At 54.7% G+C, this 23,309-nt stretch overlaps 7 protein-coding genes across 7 annotated transcripts; 3 read left to right on the top strand and 4 right to left on the bottom strand.

Moving 5' to 3' along the window:
* Positions 1–673: 673 nt before the first annotated feature.
* BO86DRAFT_303518 (FAD-dependent oxidoreductase) lies at positions 674–2,462 on the bottom strand (the record flags this gene model as incomplete). The annotated part of the gene is made up of 2 exons (XM_025667582.1): positions 674–2,108; positions 2,188–2,462. 2 exons carry the CDS (start codon positions 2,460–2,462, stop codon positions 674–676), a joined length of 1,710 nt encoding a protein of 569 aa, XP_025532021.1.
* Positions 2,463–3,267: 805 nt separating this feature from the next.
* BO86DRAFT_270989 (putative integral membrane protein (Pth11)) lies at positions 3,268–4,604 on the top strand (the record flags this gene model as incomplete). The annotated part of the gene is made up of 7 exons (XM_025667214.1): positions 3,268–3,481; positions 3,552–3,619; positions 3,667–3,852; positions 3,914–3,977; positions 4,112–4,194; positions 4,257–4,397; positions 4,524–4,604. Coding segments are annotated over 7 exons (837 nt in total), but the record flags the coding sequence as incomplete, so codon positions are not given.
* A 1,317-nt stretch (positions 4,605–5,921) lies between these two features.
* On the bottom strand, positions 5,922–11,382 carry BO86DRAFT_434744 (uncharacterized protein). The gene is made up of 3 exons (XM_025675916.1): positions 7,830–11,382; positions 6,669–7,775; positions 5,922–6,608 (listed from the first exon to the last, which is right to left on the bottom strand). Exons 1-3 carry the CDS (start codon positions 11,333–11,335, stop codon positions 5,978–5,980), a joined length of 5,244 nt encoding a protein of 1,747 aa, XP_025532019.1. The 5' UTR covers positions 11,336–11,382; the 3' UTR covers positions 5,922–5,977.
* Positions 11,383–13,643: 2,261 nt separating this feature from the next.
* On the top strand, positions 13,644–15,619 carry BO86DRAFT_415630 (ATP-binding protein; the record flags this gene model as incomplete). The annotated part of the gene is made up of 4 exons (XM_025674917.1): positions 13,644–13,725; positions 13,819–14,834; positions 14,889–15,224; positions 15,305–15,619. 4 exons carry the CDS (start codon positions 13,644–13,646, stop codon positions 15,617–15,619), a joined length of 1,749 nt encoding a protein of 582 aa, XP_025532018.1.
* A 500-nt stretch (positions 15,620–16,119) lies between these two features.
* BO86DRAFT_139697 (uncharacterized protein) lies at positions 16,120–16,754 on the bottom strand. The gene has a single exon (XM_025666183.1). The coding sequence runs from the start codon at positions 16,654–16,656 to the stop codon at positions 16,192–16,194; it is 465 nt and encodes a 154-aa protein (XP_025532017.1). The 5' UTR covers positions 16,657–16,754; the 3' UTR covers positions 16,120–16,191.
* Positions 16,755–18,203: 1,449 nt separating this feature from the next.
* On the bottom strand, positions 18,204–19,230 carry BO86DRAFT_406526 (uncharacterized protein; the record flags this gene model as incomplete). Its single annotated transcript, XM_025674193.1, has 2 exons — positions 18,204–18,486; positions 18,809–19,230. The coding sequence occupies 2 exons, from the start codon at positions 19,228–19,230 to the stop codon at positions 18,390–18,392; spliced, it is 519 nt and encodes a 172-aa protein (XP_025532016.1). The 3' UTR covers positions 18,204–18,389.
* Positions 19,231–21,355: 2,125 nt separating this feature from the next.
* BO86DRAFT_434730 (uncharacterized protein) lies at positions 21,356–23,110 on the top strand. The gene is made up of 2 exons (XM_025675915.1): positions 21,356–21,542; positions 21,701–23,110. The coding sequence occupies exons 1-2, from the start codon at positions 21,382–21,384 to the stop codon at positions 23,007–23,009; spliced, it is 1,470 nt and encodes a 489-aa protein (XP_025532015.1). The 5' UTR covers positions 21,356–21,381; the 3' UTR covers positions 23,010–23,110.
* The last annotated feature ends 199 nt before the right edge of the window (positions 23,111–23,309 follow it).

The following is a 23,309-nucleotide window of genomic DNA, read 5'->3' as shown; positions in this document are numbered from 1 at the left end:
TTATTTCGCATCTTGCAAAGGGTCGCAAGGTGAATCCATCGCTGGGTTCGAAATGGCCCCTGGGGGACGTCTGGTATGGTTATGTGATATGTCTTGCTGATTCTTGAAGGAAAGACTCCAACAACGAAAGTAAGAACCTAAAATCTAACACAGTCTCAGGACACATACGCAATTGCACGCGTGCAGGAAACGCAAAAAGGGTGAAATTGAAAAGCAAAAACATACAACAGAAGGGATTCGCTGGTGGTCACCCACCCAACTACTAACCTCCCGGCGTGTGGCTTGAGTACGGCTGAGCGGACGGGAAGCCCTATTTTCCACACCCTGTGGTCGTATGTGCCTGGAAAACCAGTGGTTAGCTTTATATACCTTGTTCTGTAAAAAAAGACAGAGTCATGTAGTCTCCCATGCTGGATCATTGCACTATGGTTCATGTCCCGATAGTCATATTTGATGTGTCCGAGATGAGGCACGCCTGTCGGTAGGTACTATACCTAATCATGCGGCGCAACCGAGCCCCCTTTTTAATCTATGCTCTGTGGCCTAAACTCCCTCGCTGCAAAGATGATAAATAAACGTGTAGGTGCAACCAATAAAACTTGCAGAATATATTGAATATATCTAAAAATACACTTGTTCCGACTATCGACTGTCAATCTCTACATACAATCCACTAAGCACGACACAACCTCCCATCCGCCGACTCAGTCCACGCGTCCGCGCCGACAGCGGTGCGCGCATAGAACAGCCCGTAGGGATCGTACTTGTTCTTGATCTGCAGCAGGGCGTCATAGTTGACGCCGTAGAAGGCTTTCTGCCAGTTGGGCTGCTGGAAGTTGCCCTCGTTCATGTAGGCGCCGGAGTTGGGGGCCAGGGCCTGCAGCCGCGGGATGTAGTCCTTGGTCATCTTGTCCTGCTCCTCGATCATGGCGGCGCGGGCGTCCCACTCCCAGGGGGTGGTCAGGGTGGTGTCGATCAGGGCCTCGCGCCAGGCGGGCAGGACCGCGTTGTCGACGTCGCCGGCCACGGTGCGGTTGACGTTCAGCCCGACGCCGATGAAGGTCGCCCCGTCCTCGACGATGGCGCGGTAGGCCTCCGTCAGCGCGGTCGTGTTCTGCTCCACCACCTCCCGCGGGATCAGCCATCCGCCGTATTGGGCCTTGCCGACGGCGATCTCGGCTTCCATCGTGTTGAATTGCTCCAGGTAGGTGTCGAACTCCTTCGCGGTGAGGGTGTACTGGATTCCCAGCTTGGTTAGGCCGGCTTCGAAGGGCTGGACCAGGGAGCGGAGCGTGTCGACGGGGACCCCCGGTCCGGTCAGCGGGGAGATGTAGAAGGTGGTGTTGGTGAAGTACCAGATGCTCATCACGCCGGCGTCGACGATGCTGGGCAGGAGGGTATGGTAGAGGGTCACCGCCTCGAAGAAGGTGTCCTGGGAGATGCCGTCGTTGGTGAAGGTGAGGTTGAGGCCGGAGGTCGGGGTCGAGGTGTGCAGCTTGGAAGTCATGGCCACGACCACGCCGTACGTGCCACCACCGCCACCGCTCAGGGCCCAGTACAGGTCCTTGTACTCGTTATCGCGGGTGGCAGTCACGAACTCTCCGGCGCCGGTGACAACCTCCCACGCCAGCACCTGGTCTGCCGCCATGCCGTACTTGGAGGACAGCGCCGAGTGGCCGCCACCCTGCGAGTAGCCGCCCGCAATGCCAACGGACGAGCACTCGCCACCCACGACCTGGTAGCCGTGCTCATCGGCAAACTCGTACGCCTCGAAGCCCTGGACACCCGCACCCAGCCGCACAGCCGGTCCGGAGTAGTGGGTCGAGTTGTAGTCCACCAGCGTCCGCGACTTCAGGTTGTGCGTCCAGACGCCCAGTCCGCCGGCACCGGTGGACTTGCCGTTATAGTCGTGCCCTGTGTTACGGATCACCAGGCGGATGTTGTGCTCGTGGGCGAACTTCAACGTGGCCGAGATATGGGCCGGGGTCGAGACGTTGACAGCGTAGTCGACATAGTTGCCCATCGTGCAGGGCTTGGAAACCGGGTGGAACGGGTCGCAAGTGCCGTTGGTGAACCATGGGGCCATGATGGAGCTGCTGGACTTGTAGCTGTGGGGGGACGGCACGGATCAGTAAGGGGTGGTCCATGAGGGACGCAAGGGGTGAAGTCAAAGTTGGAGTGGCTTACTGAAGCTCAGGCTCCGTCCATTCCTCCTTGAGGGCATCGCAGACTGCGGCGTCGTAGTTAGGCGCATGGCAGGGCTTGCCGAGGGGAATGGTCTTGATGAGACGGCCGTCCACCGTCTGGTTCAACTTCGCCCATTCACTGGTGGAGGGCCAGCACGCATCGCCAGGGAAGCAGCGACAGCTGGTGGAATTGCTGGTGCTTCGGGGGCTGTGGGGGCTCGCCGTAGCGGCGGCCGTGAGGGCCAGCAAGCTGGTCCAGAAGGTGGCTGAGGGCATGACGATCGCGAGATGACTGGCTCTGCTTGAAGACGATCTTCCAGTGAGCGACAGGGGGGGGTGCGAAAGGCCAATTTATATCCCAACGTTTCCGAGGCTTGGCTGCCGAACATGACACCAAGTGGGACACCCCCTTGCCAGTTCCTACATCTACTCCGTTATTGTGCAGCAGACTACTTATGCTTGACCTAGGGCTAAGAATATGATTACTATCAGGCCATTGCCCTTCTAGAGTGGACTCTTGCCCTATTCCTTCATGGTCGGAAAACTCGGTCGGTTGCCTAGACTATTCCAACTATCCTTGTTATAGATAAGCAGTTAATCTACATTCAATCTCAAACCATCTCGCTTAAGTCGTTAGTCTCCACGTTTATTGACCGACTGGACAGTGCCCCCGCTGGCGAGATGCGCGGTCCGGTTCCCCCGTGCTGGCGCCCCACAACGGCGCACGTTAGTACTGCGTTAGTCTCAGTCGAATGCACGATGGCGTAGATGGCCTCGGAAATGGTGCAGTGCCAATGCAGCCGATGTCTTGGATTTGACTTCGTGCATATTAACTTATTACCTACCGGACAGGGGGGTTCCGAACGTGCCGATTGCTAGCTGCAGGAACCGAGAATTTCTCGAAGCAACATGAACAAAAGAAATTCACGAAAAAGGGAAAAAAGAAAAAAAAAGGATGCTTGTTCCCCAGGGCTCGGGTCTTCCCACCTTGCATGATGTGTCTCTGGTGCATTGCACTATCTACAAGAACCTTTGTTGTTGATTCTTCACCACCCCTGTCTGCCCCATTAACAGGAATGCCATGCCCTGGGTCCATAACCTCGCCCACCCAGATCCCCACAGCCACGTTGCCCGGGTCATCGCGATCTGCTTGACCTTCAGCATCAGTGCCCTGCTAGCCGTGCTGCTACGGCTTCACATCCGGTTACACACAAAACGCGACCTCTGGTTCGACGACTATGCGGCGATTTGCAGTGCGTTGTTGGGGTTAGGCTATGCCGGAGTCTCGGTGGCTCGTACGCTTTTCTCCTTCTCGCAAGTGCAAATCCTCCTGGACAAAAGCTGACGGTCAATTTCACTGTTCAGAGACACGGTATGGGCTTGGATTGGACGCAGCGTCTTTCCCAGACGCCAATGTCGTGATGTTCAGTAAGGTTGGTACTTTTCACCTGCCATGAGTGGCACTGACTAACTGGCTCAGATCCAATATGCTGGCGGTCCATTATACATCCTTGCGCTTCTCTTCTTCAAAGTCTCGCTTTTGACCTCCTACCTACGAATTGGCGGGTTTGTGGCCGCATACCGATGGGTTATTATCGCTGTGACTGGCGCGGTGACATGCAACCAGCTGGTCTTTACACTCCTTCTGACTCTGGCCTGTCAACCGGTCAGTTCACACTTTGCAATAGCTTCTTGTCCGCTTGTAGCTCCCTCTGATACGCGATTAGGTTGCAAAGCAATGGGACTCGAGCATCCCTGGAACATGCATTGACACGGTAGCTTCATACTACGGTAGGCAAACCATCCCACAGATTTGATACAATCAGTATCAGGAAACTGACAGAAACAACAGCCTTGGCTGGTACAGAACGTCCCGCTCCCCGCCCCCCAGAACCCAGTCCATAACCATATACACCACAATACAGGAACAAGTCTCGGCTTCGATATTGTGATCATCGCTCTTCCTCTTCCCGTCCTCTGGACCTTACAACTCCGCCATACGCAAAAGGTTCTTGGACTTTCCCCGTGCGACCCGATCGCCCGATGCTGACCCCCGGAACAAAACAATAGGTAGCCCTGATCGCCATCTTCGCCCTCGGCTTCTTCATCACCATCATCCAGATCATCCGCATCTTCACCATCAAGAACCTCAAGACCTACACGGACAGCCAGCCGATCGTCCTGTGGTCGGACGTGGAGATCAGTCTGGGAGTAAGTTCTCGTCCTGCCCGTTACCCTGCCCGATTTCTACCATGCCCTAACCGTGTCCTTACCCTCCTGCGCTTTACCTCTACCAAAGGAAGAGAAAAACGGACTACTACTAACGCAGCAACCCAGGTGATCATTGCCTGCATCCCAACCTATGGCCCCTACTTCCACGCCTTCGCCTCGACCCTCTCCTCCAGCTACCGGACCCGCCGCCGCAAGCGCACCGCCGGCGTGTCGGGCAGCCAGACCCTGAACAACCACTCGCGCTCGTACGGGCTGATGAGCGGGGTCCGCCGCACGCAGCGCAACCAGAGCCGCATGCTCCCCTCGGAGACGGACGACCAGGCCGGCGAGTTCCTGGAGCTGGGTCAGCGCCACCACCACCAGGCGGCGGATCAATATCAGGAGCGGCCGTGGGATAATGCGGTGATGGTGACGACCACGATCGAGCATAGTAGTGGGGATAGCAGTTCGCTGGAGAGTAATGAGAGAGGAACCAATGGGAGCGGGCGGCATAGTCATGGACACGGGCCTGCTGCTTCTCATGCAGGAGCAGTGGCTTCCTCTCCGCCCAGGGGCCGGATGGGCGAGCAGGGGGGGATCCTAGGCTGCGAGGGGGGAGGATGTCAGCTGCAGATCCAGAAGGTGATGGAGGTGGAGGTGAGGGTGGAGTGATCCGTGCCCCGTTGTATATTACTCCAGTTTACTCCTTTGACTTTCTTTTTATTCTACCTGTTCTTAAGTTGATCACGACCACAATGCCTTGATGGACATGTGTTGTACAGGCTAAATCTACCTATATGTACTGTAGTATTGGTGACGCCTCTGAGAGGTGAAAGAGACTTGATTCTCACTATGTGAGGCTATCTGCGGAACTAGCTAAGGCCCGGTGAGCAAGCAGCCTGGGAGGCCGCAGGCCCTCGCCAGCCTATATGCTAGAAGTCCTTGGCTTTCGGAGAGCTCCTCCGGTATATCGACCACACCAGCCAACTCGTCCAATTCGATAGGCCAAGCGAACGCTGCGAATGGGCTTGCAGAGTGTCAAACAGGGCTTACAGTAAGGAGGGGGGGAAAGAAGCGTAAATATTCAGCATTCACCCATGAACCGATATACACGAATATTCGGAAAAAGCAAGGTCCCTGACAGTCCCTTCAGCATCAGTACACTTGTCTTTTGTCTTTTGTCCATCAGATTGAGAGGAAGAAACCGAGCCGTCGTGCTTTGCCTCTCAATAAAACAAAAGATAGGTAGATGCAAGCCCATCGCTACAGTTTAGTTGCGGAACGTGTGTGTGAGAGCGGTGCCCTAAACAACGGCTAGGAGTCGGGGCCCAAATGCAGGGAAGCTTTTTGTCAGGAAGAATGAGATCAAGCGAGAACCAGTCAGTATACGAGAGTTATCTTTTTGATTTAGCCACTACAGTATATGAAAGGGAACATAACAAAAAAGAAAGTGAAGAATATCCCGCGAGGAAAAAGGGCAGGGTTTGGCCCTTTTCCATCTACTGATCCATCCTCCAGAGACCGTTCACATTACAGCCCCCCTTCCCCGGGGACCTTCTTTCAGCCAAACCCTCATGAGATCAACACCACTCCGCTTCCCCCAGCTGAAACCCAGCGGCGACCCAGATGGCCATCCCCGTCAACCCCACCGCGATCTCCTTCGAATCCGGCTCGGGATCGTTCAGCGCGATGGCGTAGGCGGCCCGCGAGATCCACGACGCCACTTTCCCGCACTCCTCCAGGATGGCGGCGGACTTGACCTTGCCGGCGGGCTTCTGGGCCAGCTCGCCGATGTGCCAGCCAGTGATGGCAATGTCCGGGAGGATCAGCACCGTGTCGACGATGGCGCTCACGCCGCGGGCGTTGCTCATCACCAGCTTGCCGACGTTGGCGGGGGCGACGGGCTCGCTGGGGCCCTTGACGGCGAAGAAGACCTTGCTGGCAATCCGGATAGCGAGGAGGCCCCACGTGCTGTCACTGACGACCTCGTTGGCGATGGGGTCGTGCGGCGCGAGGAAGTTGGTGGCGCCCTGCAGGGCAGCGCTGGTGATGGCCAGGACAATCCCTGGCCAGGAGAAGGGGTTGCTGCCCGTCTCGCATTCGGCCTCGAAAGTGCTCACGGACCCGAGGATGACGCCTGCGAGGCCCGCGAGGGCGTGGCCGGGCGCGAAGATCATCTGCTGCAGATCGCTAGACACGGCCAGCTGGCTGCTGGGGTGTGGGCTGCCGGTGAGAGACGAGGACCTGTGCGCCGACGCGGAGGAAGCGGACTGCCCAAAGAGGCTGCAGAGCTCCTCCCAGCTGCCCGCGGCGATGAGGGCCGACACCGAGGTAGTGTCTGGGAACGGCGCGCGTTTGTTGTGCGTGATCTTGTACACGATAGTATACGCCACGGCGATGATCCAGGTGAAGAGGTCGAGGAAGGAGATGTCCGGCACCCCGACCAGGTTGAGAAGATCAGAGATGATAGGGATATGGATCTTGGTGTCGAGCACGGCGAGGGCGGACTGGGTCAGGGTCTGGAGGATGCGTAGCAAGGTGTCCCCCACAACCTGAACGCTGGACATCACGCCATCGGCCAGAATACCCATCATGCGCTTGAGTACCTCCTCCAGGCTGATGCTTGAAAAGTCGTCCAGCAGCTGCTGGAGCTGATCGAAGACGGTCCCAAGGACGGCGCCCTCCTTACTGATGGCGGCCAACAGATCTTCCAGCAGGCCTTCGACACCGTCCAGGGATGGGCTGTCCCCGACGACCGTAAGCTGATGCGCGTGGTTGCGGTAGTGAGTGACAAATAGCTGGGAGGCCGAGGTCTGGCCCTGATTAGGGTTGGCGGCCCCTTGCGCGCCAGGCTTCTTCATCACCTCTCCGTCCGCCCCGAGCGGAGCAAAGTCGGAAGCGCCCGACCATTGATCGATTGTCTGCTCGAGGCCCGTGATGGCTTGGTCCCAGCGCGCGGCGACCTGGGGAATCTGATCCACCTGGTGCTGCATCCATAGGCGGATCAGGTTGTGCGCCACCTGCTTGGTGCGCCGGATGTCCCCCCAGTCGAGCAAGACCAGAGCCCAGTCGACCAGGGAGGTAGCCGCGTCCTTGATCTTGTCTACCAGCCAGCCGATGGCCCCAGCCACCGCATGTACAGTATTCAGCGCCGCGTGGAAGATCTGGCCCCCGATCTTGGCGAGGAAGTGCATCGCGCCCGTGGCTGCGTCGACCACAATCCGGCCCAGCGTCTTCCCGGCATTCTTGAGCCACTGCCAGGTGTCTCCCCAGGCGGCCGACAGCGCGTCCCCGATGGAACCCAGGATCTCCTTGATATCCCCCACGATCGCGCCGATTCCGTCCCACAGATCCCCGAAGAAATTCAGATTGAGGGTCCTCGTCGCGGACGCGGGTGCGGCGCGAAGCGTGAGCGCCACGTGAGACTGGCACATCGTGGTCTGAGCAGGAACCTGGACCTTGGCATAGGCATCCTTCAGCACGCCCATGCTCTGCGCGACCGCCGCCACGTCGTCGTCCGCTGCCGAGGGGCTGACAAGGGAGGTGTACGTGGACGCTCCGTCAACACCGCCAGCGATGGTCTGCGTGGGGACCTGCGCGCCGCGGAGTTTGTCGGCCGAGTCCAACGCGGTGATTCTGGCCATGGTCTGGTCGGTAGGGTTGATGGTCAGAGTGGTGTTTTCCAGTCCGACAGTCAGCACGGCCGCTTGCAGGCTATCGTTGGTGGCCTCGATCACGGTCAGGACCCCCGAAGGGTCCGCGGGAACTTGGACGGGGACCGTTGCCGACAGGACGTAGTAGAGTCCGTTGATGAACACCGGGGTGCGGCTGCTGGCGGATAGCTTCACCATCGCCTTGGGCACTGGCGCGTTCGAGGTGAGCTCCGTGACATGGATGGTCGTGGTGTACGAGCGGAAGCTCGTGCATGGCTGGCTGGGTGCTGCAGTCACGGTGATATCCTGGGCCCTCCAGACTCCCCCCGTAGCAGGGGAACCCTGGACAATCTTCTGGAGCCTCCCGTTGCCGGCAGCAAAAATGGTTCTCCCCCCATCGGCACAATTGACGTAGGCTGAGATGCGCTCAATGCCGGACAAGATGGGAAAGGGCATACTCCACGCCGCGGGCTTGGAAAGCTGGCTGGTGCGGCACGCCAGGTAGTAGACCTGATCGCTTTGATTGCGTCCCCAGAGGGTCGTCATGCCTCCGTGGGTCATCGCCCGCAGGGTGTCGGTGCCCACCAGGAACTCGCTCGTGCAGAGAGCTAGCGGGTCCTTCGCCTCGCTCTGTTGGTCCGCCGCAAATCGGTACAGGGTCGAGCCGCCGACGCAGTAGAGGTCTGTACTGTGATCGGCGGCATTCCGAGCGGTAGCAATCGCAGTGGGAATGGCTCCCCCTGGGAGTCGCAAGCGCCGCGGGGTGACCGGACCATCCCCGTAGGCGTTAATGACAGGCTCGTACACCAGTTGCGGCTGCCCCCCCGTAGTCCCTGCATTGTAGATGCCGTCCACAGGCTTTCCGCGCACTCGACCTACCACACTTTGATAGGCTCCGGTCGCTAGATCAATCGTCACATCCTTCTTGACCCAGAAGTGGCCGGTTGTGTGGGCAGTGTCGATATGATATCGCACGATCTGGGCTTCGGAGGCCGATTGCGAGTGAGTTCGCTCGACATCGACCACAAGGAACTGACTCTTCTCCCACGTCTCTGCGAACATGGCCCCGGCGATCGTGATCGCACGGGTTGTCTCATTGGCAGGGTCGAATGGCACCATCGTCCACGCTGGGCACGCGGTCCAGGAGAGATCCTGGTTAGGGTTGTTCAGGCAGTGGAAGAGATGGTCATTTCCATCCAGATGAACGGCCATCATCAGGCCAATCGTCCCATCCAACGCATTCTGCCCCACGTCGAAGGTGCGGACGACCGCTCGGGACGCATCGCTCATGAATTGCGCCTGGATCGCCGCCGTCGATAGGTCATGTACGTGCCATCCCACATGGCATGTCCCGCTTTGCTCTTCAATAACCTGAAGGACCCCGGACGAGTCGATTCCAAAGAGCAGAGTGTGGCCATCGCCAGTCTGTAGGGCCTCGAACTTTCCTGTTGGGGAAATTATCTCGCCCTGCACGTAGTTTTGAATCAATTCTGCGGAGACGGTCAGCTTCCCCGTGGCGAGCTTCATGGGATCCGGATGGATAGATTTGGTGGCCGGACTGGGATCTGGGCGCTGAGGCGAGGCGCTTACCTCGGTGGGATCCACATAAGTAATTTCAAACAATAGGTCTTGGTACTGGGAGAAGGTGGGTCTCTTGTAGGTGAAGACTCTAGCACCGGGGAAGACAAAGCTTTGTACCTTGCTGACTTCCAGCTCATGCAGATCGCCCCCATCCAAGGAAACTGCATCCTGGATCTTGTGCAAGGCGGCCAGGACCAGTTGCCATGCCTTCGGATTCCAGTCAGGCACGGGGATGGGGTCGGACTCATCCTTCATACCACTTCCCCCAGCCCGAACCAGCCGAAGCCCGCCGTCTTGGGTGACGGTCAGGTTGTATGTATCAGTCATTGACTTTTTCACCAGGTCGACATTAACATTTACGTGACCGGTAATGCCACCCTCCAAAGCCACAGCTGCACACGAGGCGTTCACTTTGAGCCACTGCGCGACATTGATGCTATCCTCATCAAGGTATGCATCCAGGGTATAGAAGACCCCCAGGGTGGTGTCAACTGGGTAACTATCCCGCATCGGGTACATTGTCCCAGCCTGCAGGGATTCCCACACCAGGGAGATGAGATGGCTACCGCTTGGCGACACACTAGGCGGGGGCCTGTTGCCGTCGGCACTGACTGAGCAGCCATAGCTCTCAACGTTTGCGGTAAAACAACTCCGGTTTACTGCGTCCTGCAAGCTCTGGGCGATCAGATCGGCGAAGATCTCGCGGCGGATGGCTATCACCCCACTGCTCTCGCTGATCTCAGCGGGCTGAACCCAGTTCCAGTCAAACCTCGTATACGGCGACGGGGTCGGGTGATTGTCGACGGCACAGAGATAGTTCAAGGTGGTCGCCGGGCTACTGCTTCCGGTGGGATGCGTGAGGGTCCGCTCAAGAGAGGTCATCTGCAAGGGGGAAGGATCCGAATCCTGCGAGGCGGCGGTCACGGCGATGAGCGGTAGCCCATGTTCTTTTGCCGACTGCTGATACCGCTTGACAAAGTACATCTGGAGGATATACCCCGCGTCCTTGGACATGTCCATGCCCGGAAACTGAGGGTCGCCTTGCAAGGCGGCATTGTCCAGGTCAAACAGGAGCTGCTGCAGGCTGAATGCTGTGCCCGAAAGGTTGACCAGGGCCTTTCGTAGCTCGTCCTTGACGGCAGGGTGATTGTTCAGATAGCTGGAACTGTCCAAATTGTGGTCCAGATCGGCCACGACGAGATTGACCTCGGCCTGGGCCACCCAGGGCTGCCCATACGGCTGGTTCCATACATTCCACGATCCGGGATTGCCCCATCCGCCGGGCGGAGAGTTCTGAATAACGGTGACTTGGGAGCAGTACATATTGAACAGGACACGGTCAGGACGATCTCCCACCAGAGTAACAACGGATAGGTCTCGAGGATTCACTCCCGGGGGAAGCCCCAATTGCATCCGGATCCCGACCATGAAGCGCGCCTTCGTGACCGCGGTAATTTGAGGATCATCGTACGGAGTATCAGCATCTATGTCGAAAGGGTCGATGCCGCCGGTCTTTTCCAGCAGCTGATCCCGACCAATCTCCAGTGTGGGGTTGCCTTTCTCATCCGCTAAGTAACAGATATACTCCATGGGTTGACTGCCTTCAGCGAGGTACTCCAACAGACTGGAGTTGATACTCGCCTGAGTGGTGGCTACCACGAAGTCACACCCCGTACCGGAGAGCTTGGAGGAAGACTTATCCATGACAGTAGGGATGAAAAGGGTCAGAGGCGTCTAGAGGGAGAAGGAAAAAGTCGAGGATCCAGCACAAGCAAGAAGATAAGCGTGGAGTGAGCCAAAGCGACTGAGTGGGATGTTCTCAAACCTTTATACACAAAGCCCTTGGCGTCGGCAGGGAAGTTATACAGTCTCTCCTAAGGGTTCAGCTAAAGCCGGCGTTTCGTGCTTCACCCCTCTCTCTTCCCTACTGAAGCTAGCAGTACGATAGTCTCCAATTTTCCCCCAACATGCCACTTCAGCTAGCCATTCAACAAGGCCTTCCACATTTTCCGCGCCCATGACAGTCGCAAACTCCGCGTGAACACCGTTTGGCGTGATATGAGCAGGGTGCATTCAGGTGGCTGGCTGAAGCTCCGGTCCAGCCGACTATGTACAGTACTGTACTTCACGTACTATACATGTATAGGACTGTACACTGCCTATTGGGCTCTCTTTCTTCTGCTCGATCAGCACCATTGGCCTGATGCTGGCGAATTGTAAGGAGAGGGAGCCCCACGTAGACGTGTTAGGTTGGAATTAGATTCTTTGACCTCTGCTAGGCGATGAAGGAATTAGGCTTAGCGGAACTATTTTGATCCTGTGATGAACATGAACTTATTCGCGATGCGTGATCTGAGCCACCTCCAGTAGGTCAAGAAGACTTATCTAGTCTCGCTCGTGGCTTGCAAGTTGCTGGAGTCTAACTATAAAGGCAAGGACGGGTCGGGAGAGCCGGAAAGCAAGCTGAGCCCTAATCAATGCGTTATGAGTACTACTAGTAGGTAGGTAGATACTAGGTAGACAACTCCGTACCTAGTACGTCTTTCGTACTGTACTTAAGTTGGTAGTTCAGTAACCATAAGTGTTAGTTATCATTACTGTGGCGGAAGGAAGGACGACCTACTAGGTGCCTCTGACTCGCCTCCCCCTCCCCCCCCCCCGGAACTCATTTCTTGAAGATCTTCATCTATCCATCGGGATCACTGCACAGCTTCATCCCTTCCTGCTTCGAGTTCTTGCTGCAGTGTTCCGATCGCTTAGTGTAGGTGGGTCTCAAGACTGTCAGCCCAGTCTGTCAGATTGTGGGTGCGTTCCAAAGCTGCAATCTGCAATGGAACCCTGCGGTTGGTTGCCCCGCCACCAACAGCTGCAGAAAATGTCTCAGCTCTAAGAAACCATCTGCTTCTGCTCCGAGGAGTTATCTCCACCTTCAACCAGCTCCGACTGATCGCTTGAATGCCGCTAGTATATCCCACGAATTCCTTCGTCTTCCCCTCCTTTTTTTTTTTTTTTTTTTCTTTTTTCCCTCCCTGTCTGTCTCAACGGTACAAGTGGCTGTTTTAATCTCACATCTGTCAAAACCCTTGTCAAAATATACAATAGCACAACCGCTGTGGACACCCTTCAATCCTTCAGCCGGCCTAGATCTACATCTCTAGAGGCTTCGCTGGCTCTAAATGGAAAATGAGTCACAGTGTGCCAAAATACAGATGCAGCATCTCAGCCACAATTCAATAGTTCGCTTAGTGCAGCCAGGGCGTAAAGCCACCAATCCACTTTCCAGCCGAATCTGTGGCGCAGCCACAGCAGGCTTGGTCTTTGGCTGAGGGGGAGCTCAGTCAGATTGGGCGGGCTTCTCCAGCCAGGACCATTTTGGGGGGGAGGAAGAGCATGGAAAAGGGAGGATGGAAACCTCCGTCTTTGCTTCGATGGCAGTGATAGAACTATGTCTTCACTAACTACCTAGTACTAGATAACATATAATAAGTATGCCCGGCGTACCCGACGGCTGGTGGTGGGCCTGGAGGCGGGTGAGCAAGCGAGCCAATCAGGAGCGGCGGAAATTCCTCCCTGTCATTCCGCTTTTCGCTGAGGCTTCATGTTCAAGGTTGAATATGACATGAACAGCGATGCGAATGACAGACTGTCAAAAGTTTGCCTCAGCCACAGCCATCCACAGCCACCTCGGCCTCTTTCAACAGCTTTCGCTCCCATAATGGATCTCAACGCCACATCCTCATGCCCATTCCCAAATGGGAATGGCTTCATCAATAGTGAGTGGCTCATTGAGGCTGAATTCGGGAGCAGGGGAAACAGAGTGGACAAACAATCGTCTCCCAGAGCGGACGGATGTCTCCCACCGGAAAGAATATGTGTCAAATATGTGTCAAACCATGGGTCACCCAGCGAGGATGCGCTTCTATAATCTCTGTATAAAAAGAAGAGACCTGGCTCTAAAATTATTCTCCTGTGAATGTGTTTTATGCTTCGAATCCAATACTGGTGGATCAAGATGGCAACCACGAATCTACCAGCTACGTCGTCTTCTGTGGCACACGACGATGAGGAACAACCTATTTCCCCAGAGGTAAAAGGTATTTGCTCGTGCTATTTGAACTAAGCCCCCGGCATCAATCACATTCCCGGGCGTCGTTAACCTTGTGCCACAGGGGAACCTGCATCTGCAGTAACGCCAACAAACGAACCCAGCGATGTGTGGAACCTCTACCGTGCCGAACAGAACGGGGTGTGGACGACCGAAAAGCCGAAAGACTTGTCCCTCACTGTCGAACCGTCTGACTCCGACTCCTCCGGCTGGTATGCCATGGCGGTCCGCTGGACCAAGGAGGAGGGCGAGCGGCTGCAGGTCCACTCGATCACCCTCCGCAACGAGGCGGTCAAGAAAGCCCTAACTCCCGTCTTCGCGGAATACCCCGGGATCACCATGACGCTGGAGCACGTCGACTTTTCCTTTCCCTTCGTGCCGTTCGTCCGGCGCTGGGACCAGTTCGAGCAGGCTCGCGAAAGTGAGCAAGATCCTGCCGTTCGACCCTACCTGGACGTCCTCCATCGCACTTTAACCAGCGAAGTGGGCGATATCTTGGCGCGCCGCGCCGATTGCCTGAAGAACGGCGTCATCACCCACGACCTCCTCTGGACCCTCTTCACCCCGCACACAATCCTGTTCTCGACGCAGGAAGGCTGGCCGCGCGCGTACAAGTGCGTCGACTCCTGGACCCATGGCCCCGACGGTCCTCTGGACATCAAGGCGGGCTATGTTGACTACAACGGCGAAGAGTACTACATGCGGTATCAGAGCTTCAGCATTTGTCCCTTCCAAGGCACGATGGCCATCGAGAAGTTGTCAATATTCCCCTTGGAGTACCATGCTGACTCCGGGAGCATGCGGCAGCAGCTCGTCACGCGGGGCCAGAATTGGGAGACGTACAAGGGGTGTCACTACAGACAATTCAAAGGCCCCGGCCGGATTGTGATTGATGCCGTCGGGTATCACAAGCACAGCGGAATGTCGTTTCACAGTGGGAATGAGGAGAGGGTCGCAGACGCAGCCCTAAGCGACGAGCATCGGCTGCTGGCCACGCCTATTTTGAAGGGTTACGCGCTGCGAAAGAAGACCTGGCGGCCGTTTCTGATCGACTATGTCGAGGATATTGTCTGGAACGACCGCGCATTCGAGTCATTGGTCTTACCGCGGGGGCAGCAGGATCTCAAATGACTAATCCTTGCGGTAGCCAAGGCACAATCCCTGGATCTGTTCGACGATGTGGTCCGCGGCAAAGGCCAGGGCGTCAATTTTCTACTCAGCGGTCCACCGGGCGTAGGCAAGACATTGACGGCGGAAAGCATCGCGGAAGTCATGAAGGCGCCCCTTTACATCCTCAGCGCGGGCGATCTCGGTACGAGCGCCGAAAAGGTGGAATCCACCTTAGAGGAAGTTCTGGAGATCGTTCCCCGGTGGGGCGCGGTTCTGCTCATTGACGAGGCCGACGTGTTCCTGGAAGCGCGCACAACCTCCGATCTCGCGCGGAACGAGCTGGTGTCGATCTTCCTACGCAAACTGGAATATTATGAGGTACGCGAGACAAACCACCCCCCCCTCCCCTCCGGCCGTCCGGTTACACCCTTGAGGCCTGCTAAATGATCTTCTTGCAGGGCCTTCTCTTTCTCACCAGCAACCGGGCGGAAAACATCGACCCGGCCTTTGACTCGCGCATCCACATCTCGCTGCAATATCCGGACCTGGATTCCGTCTCCCGGCGACAAATCTGGGCGCAGTTTCTAGATCAGAATACGGGTTTCACAGAAGCGCATTTTGACAGCCTTGCCGAGATCACACTGAATGGTCGGCAGATCAAGAATATCCTCAAAACCGCCCATCTGCTGGCGCGGGACCAGGAACGAGAGCTGCGCTATGAGGACCTTGAAACGGTCATTACTCTACGATCACTCAGCCGGGGTGGTGTATGATATTGCTAGATTGGAAAATGCGAATAATGAGTCATGATGTTAGCCTTGGCCTAGAAGCTTAAGTGACAAGATTCGTAGCAACACTGTATAGCTCACGGGAATGGGTACATCTATCAACAGCGGCCTCCTGGCACTCCTCGCGGGCGTGGATCTTCCTCGCCAACAAGCGGTTTGCAGTGTCGGGCAAGATACGACACACACAGTCTACGTACTATGTAGTCTGTACTGGCGAGCTGAAGATCAGAACGCACAATCTCGTCAGCGACGCACTAGGCAGATGAGGGACCAATCAAATAGAGAAATGGAAATGGGGACCCGCCGATGAGAGATCTCTCCGATCTCCGTAGCTCCCTGCATGGGGGAGCTGAAGTGAAGAGCTCAAACGGCCCCATCCGTGGTGGCCACGCAAGAGACACGATTGGATGAAGTGGGGGGGAATGTACGCCATCCGAACACCAAGCTCAACCCCCGGGTGCAGACGAAAGAAAAAAATCTAAAAATAAAGATGTGAAAGATGATCCAGAACCGCGTACACCGTAGCGGTTCCTGCCATCCATCTCCCCGGTATGAAGCTATAAATTCAGCGCATTCTTTCGGGAACAACCAGTGAATTCTATTCTAACCCCACTGAGGTGAGACATACCACAACTACATGCCCTTCCATCTCTCCTCGAGAGAAGCAAGAAAGACAAGATTGGTCCTCTGTCGCCATGTTCTTCACTCGCAGTGGGCGTGGAAATACCATGGAGATGTGGTCGATTGTGCAGTGTTCCGACAAGGAATTGTACTGGTTCGATGGGAAAGCGTTGACTCCAGACGACTTGATGTCGAAACACAGCCTCCATATTCAGCATGAAGGTTACATCAGTACCTGGGCACGCAACCATCATTTCTTTCAAGCCGAGAGCCATTCTTTGAAAGAGGTAGTCTATGACATACATGCACATCGGCCAAATTGATCTGATGGAGTGAATTAGATCCAAGAGGCAATCGGCTCCGGCAACATCTGGCGATTTTCGAGCGACGAAGTTGAGCATTACGGAATGTTCCTTCAAGACGAGGGAGTTCTATGCTAAGAAAAACTCCTGCAGACTAGAGAAGAGATATGGAGGTCATAGTCATTGCCCGGGGTGGCTTTCTAGTGGATGTGAGCAGGACGCTTGGGCACATTTTACTATGATGGAAGCCTGTTTTGGAACTATGTATATTTTACTCAGAAAGACTCTTTCCTGTATGAATAGAGATGTGTCAGCGGTTAAACAAAGTACCAAGGAGCCTTCATGTAAGGACGAGACAATATTCAGGTCACCCAGCGCTACAAAATATCTCGATCGTTACACGCCAAACAGTCTTTTACCTATTCCGTCAATAATCTTGTCGAAAACACAATAGCTTAGAGAGAGCAGACTCCGCGACCGGGTTTGCTTGGACGACAATGCACTAAGCATCCGATAACACCCCGACCTTGGGGACAACACATGCCCCATCTGCATGATCCCAGTACGCGAGCCAGCTATCCCATTGAAGCTCCAGTCCAAGCCCGGTGTCATCCGCGTCCTCATCATAAGGACAAATGAACCGACGAACGCCACTTACCACACCGAATAACTCCTCACAAACAGGACACTTGACTGCCGTATCCTTTCCGTCTTCCGGCCTGTCTGCTGTATCCCAGCTTCGACTCTGCTAGAACCCAACAAAGTGCTGATACATGATGGAGAGCTTCAGTATGTTGTAAACCGGCTCCAGTTGATCTTCATCCCAGAGACCTGGAGTGACTAGGAGTGCACTCTCAGCGCGAGACATCATCAGGGCCCATGTATCCTCCTCGGGGCTCATGTGTGTGCGAAATTATTGTATCATTAGTATCGTGTCGGTGCAGTCCTGCAAAAGATCCACTGAAAGACATTGGCTGTGAGAAAGCCCAAAAACCATCACCCTTATCTTGACAGAAGTGGTAGGGCAGTAGTGTCGGCCAAGCTTCTGCCTCACCGTTTCGAGGGGCGGAATATTCCATTTGGCATTTGGTCCGTCACGGCGTCTTCCCAGGTGAGGAATTCCTGGTTCCTGTTGGTGTGCACGGAAAGCACAGGGCTGGCGGCGCGAGTTGAATCTTCTTCGCTTTCGGTTTCGGAGTCGTTGACCCAGAGATCTGTGGGTCTCGCTTTTTGCCTTGCGGGCCCATTGTCTTCTAGTAGATATATAATCTTTCTCTCTATTCCTTCTTCCAAACTCAATGACACAGATGGTGGTGGTTTGAGTTCTAACGAGTCCTTATCGGGCCGATGTCTTCAGTGATGTCTATGCAATAAAGCAGGGACTCTGTAACGGGCCTGTGCCCTCTGTTCCTTGTAAGGCTGCTCCGATAAACTATCAGCAGGAGGCGGACTGGGAGTTCGACTTTCATCGTGCTATGGAGGGTGTAGAATAGAACCTTGGAACCTTGAAATGTAGCTGGTGACTGTATACTGTACATCGACTCGTCCATTTAATATCGAGCACCAAGTATATATGTATGTGACACGCATTTATATAAGACAGAGGATGATGTTTCTACTCATTGCCCAACCACCACCAAATCCTCACCAGCCTCACCATCCGTGACAATCTCGAAGTGGCTCAGTCCCTCTCCTGTAAGCACCTTCTCAACATCAAGATCCTCCCCTTCTCCCTCTTCCTTCTCGACTCCACACGAAGCTCCCTTGGTGTACGGATCCAGCGACCAGTTTCTCGCAAGCCACCCCTTATGTATCTTCGCCAACCGCACCGCTCACACAAAATCCGACTGATGCGTTCCTTCGCTCCTGCTGGTGTCTCGGCGCGCAAGCTCGATCGTGGCAGTCACGGTCGCGAGTCCGGTAACGTCCCTACCCAACCATAAGAGCACATCTTAGCGTCTCTCCTCACACGGAAATAGCAAGCATATTGGTTCGTGTGAGTGAGAGGTAGAAAGGCAAGGGGAATAAGGGACAGGGCTCTTACACATCGGGTCCCCCACCGCCACTCCTCCCCCTCTCCTCACGCACCTCCCTCTTTCCCCCTCCTTCTCCTCCTTGACTGCTTGCACATCGCGCAATTTTCAACCCGGTCACCATGAACAACGTCCATGCCCCCAATCTTTTCCCATTCACCCCCTTTCCCCGGTACTCCTCATCTTCCTCCAACGCATCCAAGCAATCCTGCACATACCCTCTCGTCGGAGTCACAATATACGTATCGAGGCGTTCGTACTCCTCGTACTTCTCCACGGTCTGCTTAAATGCAAGATTGTACTTCATCCCCGGGGTAGCGCCCCCAGTTACAGCACTGGCGATCGGCGCCCCCAACTTCAGCGCAGTAGATCTATCGGCCTGGTCGGTCGAATGCCAGACGAAGTTGGCGGTGGTAGTGTGGTAGACATGCATGCGGATGGGAAAAGGGAGGAGGTTGTGGCCGTTGAGGGGATTGTCGAGGTGGCGGAGGGAGGGGAGGATGTGGCCTAGGGTTATGGAGGGTGCATTGCCGGAGTCGGACGTGGTGAAGTCACTCCGGGCATGGTGGCCGGAGAGTAGGGCTTCTTCGGGAGGGGCGGGGTAGTCGGTTTGGCGGAGGGTGAACCATACTTTCTCCATTTCGGGATGCAGGATAGTACAAGTAGATTGAATCAGAGTGGGAGAGAAGAAAGGAAGGAAGGAGACAAGAGAATGGAATTGAAGAGAAAGCGAGAAGTTATGGAATCAGGTGTACTATATTAATAGGCATTTTGCATTGAGGCTCAGAGTAATTTACGCGCTGCCACCTGCATGAAGGAGTCGACCTAGTGGCGCGCGCTTGTACGTACAGCGCTGTACACCAATTAAAAGAATTCATGACCCTGAAGCTCGTTGTTCTTGTTTGACCTGCACTGGCCTAATCTATCTTTGTGGGAGATATGATATGGAGAAAAGTTGGGCACATCTGGTGCGGAGAGCTTTTGCATAAGGATGGACTAAATGTGAAGAGGGGGTTATACAGGGAGCGGTGGTGCTTCTTCCGATGTAGGATGACGGAACCTCCTCAGAGACTCAGACAGAGGAAGGCTTTCGGCCATATGAGGTTTTTTTTCCCCATTTCTATCCAATACAATAAAGAAGGCGATTCAAAGACATATTGCAGGGCTGACGTGGCTACACTTGCAAGAGATAGCTTCCTAGTGCAGCTGCAGCATTCCCAAATTAGTGCTTACTATGACATTTAGGGCACGAATGACCTGATGACAGAGCCCCGTCCCCGTCCCCGTTCCCCCTCCCCCTCCCTCACCACGGTAGCCCGACTCTATACCCCATTTAAAGGTTAGCTCTCAGGGCTGTTTGCATCATTTACCCAGCAGTATATACTTTCCATCCAGGTGAAATCACAATTAATGCGGCGTATATTACGACATCTCAAAGTGATGGCGGCCCGGTGTCTCCTTGCCTTAGGCCGCCAGCTCACTGCCCACCTCGGCGGCCTTAGCTAGTTCCTCGCAAATAGCCTGACATAGTCAGAATCAAGCCTCTTCCACTCCTTTCGGAGGCGTCATCACAAAGCTTGCCAACGATGAATGGCCACCGGTGAAAGCGGGTCGTCTTGGCGGTGTTGATGGAATGCCTCTCAGACCTCCGACTCTTGAAAAGGTGCTGAGGTAAACTATCTTTTTATAAGCGTCCCAGTTGTGGAAAGTCGCACATGTGTGTACTATAAGTGTTTCTCAGGGCCAAATGAGATGCTTCCCTGTTGCATATGGCAGGGCGCAGATGTTTGTCACCATATTTTCTTAACCGGTGGTTAGCTAAATGACCACCGCAATTCAGGCATCTGTAACTATACCAGTATACATAATTAAGCAATAGCGCTCATAGTAAGACAGGCCAACCATAGTAGGCATGAAATGGGATAGGATATGACCTCTATGTCTATGCATTCAAGGGGCAAAAGAGATTGAACGCACATAAGAGACACTTGTGGGCAACTCCTGGCGGCACCATACTGTTGCTGTCCTTATGAATTACAAAACATAAAGAGATTGAAGAACCGATTAACAAGAGGATTAAAGGTTTTATAGTATCTGTACGCGTAGATTAGGTTAGGGTTAGCAGGGTTGGAATCCTGAGAGTTCACAGTGGCAGCGCTTCAGACGGGCATTCTCTGGGCCCTTTTGTGCTCTTTCTACGAGTATCCGTCTTTTGACTGAGCCCTCACCCTAATAAGTCTGGACAATTATAAAGAAACTACAATATTCAGAGCTAACAGACTTCTATTCTAGTTGACTTGACAGGTCCTGCGGGCTGTACCCAAAAGAGGAGAATGACTCGACGGTGAAGCACCCATAATTTGCAAGGTACCCAATACTGTTTCAATAGACTTCTCCTTTTACCAAAAAGAACTGCCCTCTGATCAACCAAGTGGAATTTTTGGCAAGGTGTTAAAGTCGCTGACCGGGGAAGGTAAGCCTGAGTCAAGATCCTACCCCGCTCAACAGCCACTGGCTGCCTCGTGCTAGCGGGTTGGAACGCCATGCTCCGTTTGCTTGCCAACGCACACCAACTACCGGGGTGTGTATTCCACGAATACGCATAGCCCCCGCGGCGTTGGCTGCAGGGATAGGAACTGACGTGTCACCAGGTTCTGGGGGTCATTGTGTACAGTACTTGACTCACCAGCCCAGTCTGACCTCCGTCAACAGGCTATAAAGCCAACACAAAGATGCTTCTTTGTCCGTCTTCCCATCTAAAACGATGAACTGATGTCAACTGACAAACAAGATGGCCAAGAAGAAGAAGAAGCAACTCACACAGATGAAGACCCGCCAGAAGCCGGAGCCGGAACCGGAAGGTCAGCCGGAGCAGCCACCTCTGCAAGACGACGAGACAGTAGAGAATCTTAGCATCCCAGTACTGTCGGAATATCCTCAGCGAGATGAAAGGTAAGCCCGATGGGGTTGGATCTTATGCCTCGATAATCCATGCTTGATGTTTCCTTATCACCTTCATCATTCCTGCCTTCCCTGTTTCTAGTATCTATGTTCTCTTTTGTTGTTCTTGTGATCTCCTCTTGCATGAAAGTTGGCTCTAACGTCAGTAGTCCCTACAAGACCGCCCCCATCACATTTAAAGTGGGGGACGAATACTACACCGTTCTACAATACTACCTGCGTCCTTACGCTCGGCTCAAGTGCAATGCATCCGACGTCTACCGAGGGCGCAGCACATACAACGATTGCTCGGGCTGGGTGGACGGCCAACTTTATCATCTTAAGCTGACCATCGAACCCCGAGCCGCCCATACCTTTATCCATTACCTCTGTACTGGTCACTATGAGACTCTGTACAGCCTGTGCCCACCCGTCGAGACTGCCGTAGAGGCTTCCAATATCCTACGCGCCCGTGACATTGAGGAGCTTGCGCGCGCGATTCATACCTACGCCGCGGCGGTGCGGTACGAAGTCCCCGAGCTACAGGAGCTGGCCAGGGACTTCCTGGAGCGATTCGCCGAGCGGCTACCGACGGAGGAGTTCTTGAAAGTGACAAGGGAAGTATATGACAGTCTTGGCGATGAGATGACCCGCGCCTGGCTTGAAGGGTTTGTTCGGCGGCGTTTAGAGTTAGAATTCATGGATGAGAAAGTGTCTCTGCGCCAGATCATCAGGGAATATGGCATTGGGAAGCAGGAGAGCTTTGATCGCTTCATTGTCGATGAGACCTTGGTCCTTTTCGAGAGGGCGATAGAGGAGGCCAATCAAGTCCTTACTGGACTGGGTGAGTCGGAGGAAGTGTCTGAGCCGGACCTGCTGGCTGAGTCTGTTCCGGAGCCGGAGCCTGAACCTGAACCAGTACCTGTGCTCGAAGCTGAGCTTGAGGTCGAGCTCGAGGTCGAGCCTGAGGCTGAGCCTGATGTTGAGCCTGATGTTGAGCCTGATGTTGAGCCTGATGTTGAGCCTGATGTTGAGCCTGATGTTGAGCCTGATGTTGAGCCTGATGTTGAGCCTGAGATTGAGCCTGAGATTGAGGTTGAAGAAGATCCTCTACCAGAGCCTGTGCCAGAGCCAGAGATTGTCTCAGACCTGGAGCCAGAACAGCCGCTGGAACAAGGGATGAAGCCTGAATCCGAGTCTCGGTTGTGGGAAGATCAACCCGCATTGCAACCTGTGCAGGAACCTGAACCGGAAGGTCCCGTCGCGACGCAAGCTTTGGAAGATGCCTCTGGGGACAACACGTGGGCCCCCTACTTGAAAAGGGCCAAGACGAAAAAGAAGAACAACAAGAAGAATCATAAGCGGCAAGAGCCGGTCGAGGAGATGCTGCAGCCCGTAGCTGAGCTGATGTCAGAAGTGGTTGCTGATGAACCGGTCTCTTGGTCTCTTACAGGAGAGGTGAATCTGGTAGCTCCGTGAAATTGGGGTTTATTTTGCGTTTCCTCTCCATGTCAGAGGTTTTCTTTCCAGTCATGCAGTGGCTCTATCTCCGAGTGTCAGACTCAAGGCTTAGATACTCCCTATCCTTGATTTACTTTATCCAATAGTTGGACATACGTACATGAGAAGTCTAATTTCTACTTGATCGACCCAGTATCAAGTATACAGGACCCAGTGCGAACGGTGCTAACTCACTTTAGATGATGAAACCACAACTGCCGAGAGTGAGTCCCAAAATGGGCGTAGTTTGCGAGCCAAGCTCGGGTTTTGTGGGTATCT

This window comes from Aspergillus japonicus (genome assembly GCF_003184785.1).
Source record: "Aspergillus japonicus CBS 114.51 unplaced genomic scaffold BO86scaffold_4, whole genome shotgun sequence".
NCBI classification, from domain to species: Eukaryota; Fungi; Ascomycota; class Eurotiomycetes; order Eurotiales; family Aspergillaceae; genus Aspergillus; species Aspergillus japonicus.
This window is presented reverse-complemented; position numbering and strand designations above follow the sequence as displayed.

What these genes read in the sequence shown, in the direction of transcription:
- BO86DRAFT_434744 (XM_025675916.1), bottom strand. Translation starts at nt 11,335, where the DNA reads ATGGATAAGTCTTCCTCCAAGCTCTCCGGTACGGGGTGTGACTTCGTG. An exon ending in GTTCCTGCTCAGACCACGAT is followed by an intron (nt 7,776 to 7,829) that starts GTGCCAGTCTCA and finishes GTCCGCGACGAG; the next exon opens with GACCCTCAATCTGAATTTCT. An exon ending in CTCTGCAGCCTCTTTGGGCA is followed by an intron (nt 6,609 to 6,668) that starts GTCCGCTTCCTC and finishes CCCACACCCCAG; the next exon opens with CAGCCAGCTGGCCGTGTCTA.
- BO86DRAFT_139697 (XM_025666183.1), bottom strand. Translation starts at nt 16,656, where the DNA reads ATGCTCAACTTCGTCGCTCGAAAATCGCCAGATGTTGCCGGAGCCGAT.
- BO86DRAFT_434730 (XM_025675915.1), top strand. Translation starts at nt 21,382, where the DNA reads ATGGCCAAGAAGAAGAAGAAGCAACTCACACAGATGAAGACCCGCCAG. An exon ending in TATCCTCAGCGAGATGAAAG is followed by an intron (nt 21,543 to 21,700) that starts GTAAGCCCGATG and finishes TAACGTCAGTAG; the next exon opens with TCCCTACAAGACCGCCCCCA.